The sequence below is a fragment of the Corylus avellana genome, chromosome 1 (genome assembly GCF_965113065.1).
Source record: "Corylus avellana chromosome 1, dhCorAvel1.hap1.2, whole genome shotgun sequence".
Lineage (NCBI taxonomy): Eukaryota > Viridiplantae > Streptophyta > Magnoliopsida > Fagales > Betulaceae > Corylus > Corylus avellana.
Genome location: NC_142490.1, coordinates 26,168,342 through 26,175,958, shown reverse-complemented (window position 1 = coordinate 26,175,958; position 7,617 = coordinate 26,168,342). Strand labels below are relative to the sequence as shown.

Sequence of the window (7,617 nt, the reverse complement as noted above, 5' to 3'; positions counted from 1 at the left end):
AAATTGCCTATCATTATATTGCATGTCGAAGTATAGATATAATAAGATTATATAAGTCAACTTTAACTCAACTCATTTAATTAAACGGATTAGCCCTTTAATTTCGTATTGAATTCATGTCGAATTTTCAAGTTGTGTAAAACATGATGAAAATTGGTATTTTTGTACCGATTACATAGCCGTGAATGAGTAAGCGCTCACCTCACCAATGCATGGTTTCCTGCTAAACTCTCACACATGCAGCCAAACTCAAGCTCATTGTACCCATGTGCATGAAGAGTATAAGCACCATCTTTTCTTTGTTCAGCATCGTGCATCATTGTGTAAACAAATCCAATATACTGAAAACTCCTCTTACATGGTAAAAATATAATGAATTCACATTTTATTTGTAAACAGTAAGTTCGAAAGAGGATTTTTTTTTTTTTTTTTTACTGAAAAAAAGCACCAAAAGAAACAAAAAATTATTAGTTACACAAATTAAAATATGCAACGTTAAACTAACCAAACAAACAAGGAATGAAAATGCAAATGGAAAATGACATGTCTTAGGGTCACTACAAAAATTATGGTCATTAGCAGCGACTGCTAATGAGCAAAAAGTTGCCGCTATTTACCAATACCGGCGACACGCGGCCTCTATTTGGTGGTTGGTAATAAGCCGACGGTAATCCTAAATACCGACAACTTTTAAGGTTGCCGCTAATGACAACTCATTAGCGGCCACTCTAGGTCGCCGCTAATAATTTTTTTTTTTTTTTCTTTTCTTTCCGGAAAAAAGGTCAAAATGGTTCTAGGGTTGCCGCTATTGGCATATCATTAGCGGCGACAACGGAGTTGCCACTAATTGTATAAGAAATTTAAAAATAAAAAATAAAAAAATAGCAGCCACATGGAGTTGCCGCTATTCCTCTATCATTAGCGGCAACATATAGTTGCCGCTATTTCTCCATCATTACCGGCTACCTATTGTTGCCGCTATTCTTCTGTCATTAGCAGCCACATAAAGTCGCCGCTATTTATCTCATTAGCGGCAACTTATGGGTTGCTGCTAATGATATGTGAAAATTTAAAAAAAAAAATAGAAACTCAATAGCAATGACCTTATAGTCGCCACTAATGAAATTTTTTTTTTTTTTTTTTTTAAAAAAAGCATATATATATATATATATGTACTAGTGGGATGACACGTGCTTGATTCCTGTGTTCAACAATAATATATGTAATTCATTGTATGATATTTAACATTAAAATCTAAATATCTATAAAAAGTATTAAAAGATAAATTTAATATTTAGTCCTTAAACAAGTGCACATTTAAATTCTTACACATGAATAACATTATTAAAGTGAGTAGATATGATGTACCAAAAAAAACTACTATAAAGGGCAAACACATATTGTAACCACAAAATAGTAATATTGTGTTTCTTTGTGTATCTTAGAAATAGCAAACTAGAACTAACAATTTTACTTATGAGCAATGCAAGATCCATTATATTACAAGAGTCCTGCTATCTAGCTGCTAAAAGTCAGACAAGTGTTTGCTAAAGTTTGATGTAGCTTTATTAAAAAAAAAAAAAAAAAAAAAAATTATAGAAAAATCTCTCTTCCTAGTCTTGCTAGAATTTTTTTTTTTTTTTTTTGGTTAAATTTTTATGAGTTAATATTTAGTTTCTAATACCTCAAAATTTATTTTTGAATTTAAAACTAAAATCTAGGGGTAGAAAATTGACCCTTTAGGGATTGTATCACTCAAAAGAAATTTGATTATCCTAAATTTGGTGCTAATGCCTCAAATTTGGTACTAATACCTCAAATTTAGACTTTCCTTTAATATTTATCTTCAATTTTTAAAAAAATAAAAATTAAAAATTAAAAAAATAAATAAAAATAAGAGGAGAAAATGAGTAAAATGTCTGACGCTTGAGGCAGCCGTAAATCTCTACTCATATTACAGAGCATATAACAACTAATAGCATTGTAGCCATATCCATTCTAAAATGCAGGTATACGATGCAACTTATCATGGATACCATACTAGTGGATTTAGGAGCTATCTTGTCATTAAAATAAATAAAAGAAACACTTAAGTAGTAACATAAAATTATGGAAGACATCTACACCTAAAAGTTGCCAATTACAAAAAAGTTTGCATAGTATATATAAACAAGTAAATCATCCAGGCTGTTTGTTATTAATTTGCAGTAGCAGTTGTTACAAGCATAACAAAAATACCATCAAGACATAAGACCTTGAGAAAATGGGGGCCCCTTGATGGTACAGTGGCCTTCAGCATTAAGAGCCTCCAGCCCAAGGAGAATCTCTTGAATTTTCAGCCGATCCACTACAGGGTAAATGTTATTAAATGGGTCAATCACACAGCAATCCGGTTGATGCTCCATATATCTGTGTGAGAACAAATGTTTAAAGAAAAAACCTTAGAAACTGTATCACATAATGCCCCTTCCCTTTGATACTAAAATAAACAGATATGCAACAGTCTGCAAAGGTACCTCAAAGTTCCCTATAGATATATTCTTTTGGGAACCCTCTGCTTACAAGCTCACAAGAAAATTCAATATGATTGCTGCTTGGCTAATACTCAGCTAATTACGCTATTTCGTTGCACAAGTTGTCAACTCCATTTCAGGCATTTTAGTATCAGACAACTCAAACAAGGCAGAACCCTTTTTTCTCACTCTCTAACAAGGCAAACGTTTAACTTTGGCCAAGAAGAAAACATAACAAGATTAATGGTGACATAATCACAAAAATAAACTCCTACAAGCAAATAATTTAATGGAGCTCCTACAAGCAAATAATTTAACGGAGCTTCATGTGATAAATCATCAATAGCTGGCATTGGCATGTTGGTTCCACCCCTCCCCCCAAAATTACCCTGTTCATGTTAGATGGTGCAATGGCAGTTCTATGGACCTGAAAAGCCACCTTTGCAATTCCTGCATGCCCCTGGTGTAAGATATTCTTTCAGAGAAGTTTGTAGAACTGCTCAATTCAATGGATACAATTTCATCAGTTGCTTTGTGGAGAACTATGTCAACTTCTTGCAACTGAGGTGCTAAAGGAAGCTCAAAGGTGAGGGGCAAGAACATCAATCCATTTTGAGTAGGATACAAAGGGAATGCACCCCTCTGCAAAGATCAGGAGAACTCATAAGCTTCAAATTGCATGAATCCAAATAGTACACATAAAAGACTAGAATTTATCATGAGCATAACTGCAGACATGAACATACAGAGTGCTAGCAAAATCAAATCAAACAAGATCTCTTGGGCCAAAAACCACTCATTCAGATAATTACAGTATTTGGATCCATCACATTTCATATAACCATCGAGTCTACTACTTTTATTTCAAGAAAAAAGCAATGTCCTGAAGTCAAAGCCGCTTTGAAGTATAAAATTCTAAACACCAAATTCAGTTAGTTCCAATGTCACCTTAATATGACAAATAAATCTGGGAGTAACTTGCTTTTGTGCCAACTTCACCGGTTGTACTTCTTTTATTATCTTTTTACTTTTTTCTAACTACGATTTCCTTCATTTCTTCATAGAGGGCTCACCTTAGCAAAATCTTCTTCACGAGAAGGTTTCATAACATATCCAACAGTTGCAGCACTGCTACGAAGTGCCTGCTTGCAATGCAAAACATTAAAAGAAAATTAAAATGTCATGAACATGTGTAACATAAAAAAGAATATACTCAGAAAAGAGATAGCCTTATCTAACCCACAATACATGAATTATCAGATACATTCGTATAACCTACATCATAATGCAACTCATGCTCTTCAACTTCTCAATTTATATTCTATATGGTTAAAAAGGACTGTGGCAAGCTATGGTAGCCACAAGACATTTATAATAATACAAACCTAAACCTTCAGGAACAGCGGAAAAGTTCATTATATGCTACCAAAGAATATGAAAGAGCCAATGCCCCCGATCAATTAATAAAAGTCAAATTGACTCCATTTTTTCTTCCAGCCGGGGGGATACACACACACACACTCCACCAATATGGCTGACAAAGTTAAACAAACTGTTAATAAACACAGCCACCCAATGGCTAAACATCATGGTCCAAAAGTTTGAATGGGCCACCGTAAGTGACAACATTGCACCTAAGAATCTGTTTGTTAACCAATAGAACCAAGGAAAAGAAACACACATAAAGTGTAAATCTTATTCTAAAATGATCTTCAACATATTACTTATTAAAAAATATTAAGATACAAATCAATCAGCAATCATATTGCAAATTAAACCAACGCTTTAAAAATATAAACTTTATTCGACTTTTTCAAAATCTAGCATTATAACAAACCCAATCTCAGAATAATTAAAAAATTTCAGAACTTGCTAACAGAGTCACAAATCTGTCCTAGTTTGAATGTATGTGGATAAGCTATTTATATAATCAAAAGGGATATTGTTTGTAAGGTATATAATAGCAAGACACCCGGTCAGCATCCTTTTATCCAAGCTCCAACTGTTTCTTACTATGAACCAACTGTTGACTATCTAGGTTCTGATTTTCGTTTATTTGAGGCTTTTGTTTATGCGTGCATATGTGTTTGTTACCCTATTAGATTTTAATAAATAGTGTGGGTGTGTATGCAGTGCAGATAAGCCAGAACAAGCAGATGGTAGAAGTCAAGCTTGTAGAAGTGTATAAGGAAAGACTTTATGCTATTACAAACTCAAGTAATTAGCATTCAATGAGAAAGAAAATAACTGGTACTTGAGCAGTACAGATCAAAAAAAAAGTTATTTTGATAAACATACTGGGAGTGTCTCCAAGAAGAGCAGTAAATGGCTGCCACAGGCCACGCGAGTTTTCAGCTCTAACTTGAATCGCTCTCAGCTTTGAGGCTGCAACCATTTTCATTGCTTTCGTAATTTTCTGGATATTCTTCACACTCTTCATCCAGTTTCTGACTGTACATAAAAAGCACCAACATTATCAACAGTTTCTATCTGAATAAATGTGACCATAAGGCAGCAGAATGCAAGTCTATGGCAGAAGAGAAGACAGCTACAACGCGATGACAATAATTTCTTACCAATTTGGGTTGAAATTGAGCGCACTCCCAGAGGTGCCTGCTCCCTGCCCACCCAAACCAATTAATTTAGTAGCTCCAAAGGCAAAAGGAAATGCAAGATCTTTATGAAAGCAGATATGAAGCAATCAGTCAATGAAAATGATGTTATGACACTACAATTATTAACTTCAAACATACTTGATGTAAGTATTCTCCAGTTCCATTGAAATTCTAAGTTTTTCTAAAATTTGTAAGAACTTATAATTTCTCTAAATAATAAAGCTCGACTTTACTAGCTTAACTTAAAATACATAATCCATAAATTGGGGAGGGCTCAATGTTACTAACTACAATTTCAAGCAATTGAGTAGAGGCTTCAATTCTAATTAAACAACAACAAAAGTAAGCAAATAGTTATTTTTTTTCTTTTCCTCAACATCAACTAAAAGGAGGAAGGTTAAGATAACTCACAATTTCTTATTAATAAACAAAACCCTACAACACCTTTGATAGCGAAGCTCAAGCTCTTTAGTTTTTCTGTTATTATTATTTTTAAGCTACTCGATGATGAACTGTAAAACAAAATTTATCAAAAGAAAATGAAATTCCAAGAAAAATTTACATCGAGTAATAAGCATTACTAATATTAGAATCCACATTACATACAATTTACATTCAGATTGCTCAGTAATTTTTATTACTGACACTACTCAGAAAATAATAACAACAATAATAATTAATTTTAATTTATGTTTGAATAAAATTTTTTTAAAAAAATGTATGTCATAGAGCTGCCAATAACAGTAGCCAAAGCCTAGCAGTAATAACAACAACAAACTTCACTCAACCAACAACTGTTCATCAAGTATTCTTATTTCTGAAAGGGATAACAAAGAAAAAGAGTAAGAATGCAACAGTCTAGAATATATGTTAGTTTCTTTTTCTACATTTCTAAGTGGCAAACAAAATGTAGAGTTTGAAAAAATACAGATAATTCTTATTGGACTAAAAGAGTAAGAATGCAACAGTCTAGAATATATGTTAGTTTCTTTTTCTACATTTCTAAGTGGCAAACAAAATGTAGAGTTTGAAAAAATACAGATAATTCTTATTGGACTAACAAGTTTAAATGCCTTGTTTCGTCACCAAGAAACAGTAGATAATCAGAAGAACAGAAACTTTTCGATCTTAGTGATATCCATTTTAAAGCATCTGTTTTCATTGGAATTCAAGATTTCAAATATGTCTTACACAACTATTTGACTTAATTGAAGTGAATACTTAATTTCTCAGAAACCAAAACAGCGAAAAAGCAATGATTAAGGACCAGTTCCTTTTCGTTCCCCCAGTTTTCTCGTCAACAAGAGGGTGAAATACGGATACTACCAAGCAACATAAGCACTATCATTAATCAGTCAAAGACTAAGTTTGGTTGTGAAGAAAATTGTAGGGAAAATAACATCAACAAGAATTTCAAAACTGAAAGTTTCACTTTTTTCAGTTTGAAAAATTATAGCATAAGCCTTCTCCCATTTTCCAGTGTTTTCTCAGCAGCCAAACAGACTAAAAACATACTTATATAGGAAAACCAGATACAACTTTCATTTAATATTAAAACCTGAGGAGGATCAACAGGAAACAACAAATTCCAGTAGTAATCAAACAGACTCAGGATTTTTTTTTTTAAAAAAAAAAAAATTAGTACCGAGAACTTAAAGAGACAAAGACAGAGAGACAAAGAAAAACAGAGACAGAGACAGCAGAGAAGAAAAACAGAGACAGAGACAGAGAGAGACTCACTAGTACAGGAACAGTAACGGCGGAATAATCGCCGGCCGGAGAGAGAGAGCACTATCTGGGCGCCGTAGAGAGAGGATACGTCGATTGATCGGGGAGATGGAGAGGGGGATGGCCGGTGGGTTGGCCAACCGTGCGGGTCACTGGGCGCCGGAGTGAGAGAGAGGTGAGTAGCAGGAGAGAGATCGAGTGAGAGGGGGGTTTTTTGAGGGAGAGATTGAGAGTGAGATTGAGAGTGAGAGTGATGAGGGCGGTGAGTGAGAGGGGGTGTTAGGGATTTTGGTGTTTTGAGGGTTGGGGGAAAAAAAGACGCGAGTGTATGAAATTTTTGTTCGAAAATTTCAGAAACCGCGCTACTGGTTGGCGCTTTATTTTTTGCACTCACATCAGTGGCGACTTTTGTCGCTGCTAATTACTTTAATTTTTTAAAAATAATTTTAATTTAAAATGTAAGGTAAATTTAAAATTCTATAACATTTATAAGGGTATAAAAGTCATTTTCAAGGAAAATGTAATTCACAAGATATTTTTTTATAGGGAAAATTACAGTTTATCCCCCTAAAGTTGTCAGCGATTTGCAATTCCGCCTCCAAAGTTTCAATTTTTGCAATCCACCCCCCTAAAGTTTCAATTTTTTGCAATTCAGGCACTCCGTCAGTCAAACCTGCTTTGACTGACGAAACAGTGACCACGTGCGACGCACGTGGTCACTTTATGCGATTTAGTGCCCAAAATACCCCCATCAAGTGGTT

General features: G+C 34.1%; 1 protein-coding gene across 4 annotated transcripts; it reads right to left on the bottom strand.

Moving 5' to 3' along the window:
• Positions 1-2,132: 2,132 nt before the first annotated feature.
• LOC132171309 (inositol-tetrakisphosphate 1-kinase 6) lies at positions 2,133-7,152 on the bottom strand. Of its 4 annotated transcripts, none has more exons than XM_088513084.1 (6): positions 6,865-7,152; positions 5,090-5,133; positions 4,812-4,964; positions 3,587-3,655; positions 2,953-3,155; positions 2,133-2,409 (listed from the first exon to the last, which is right to left on the bottom strand). In XM_088513084.1, exons 4-6 carry the CDS (start codon positions 3,617-3,619, stop codon positions 2,241-2,243), a joined length of 405 nt encoding a protein of 134 aa, XP_088369210.1. In that variant the 5' UTR covers positions 3,620-3,655; positions 4,812-4,964; positions 5,090-5,133; positions 6,865-7,152; the 3' UTR covers positions 2,133-2,240. The 4 variants fall into 4 exon arrangements, with proteins under 4 accessions (XP_088369210.1, XP_088369215.1, XP_059438578.2 ...); XM_088513089.1 differs by having other exon boundaries at positions 3,587-3,658; positions 6,869-7,152; XM_059582595.2 differs by having other exon boundaries at positions 6,869-7,152.
• Between the last annotated feature and the right edge of the window lie 465 nt (positions 7,153-7,617).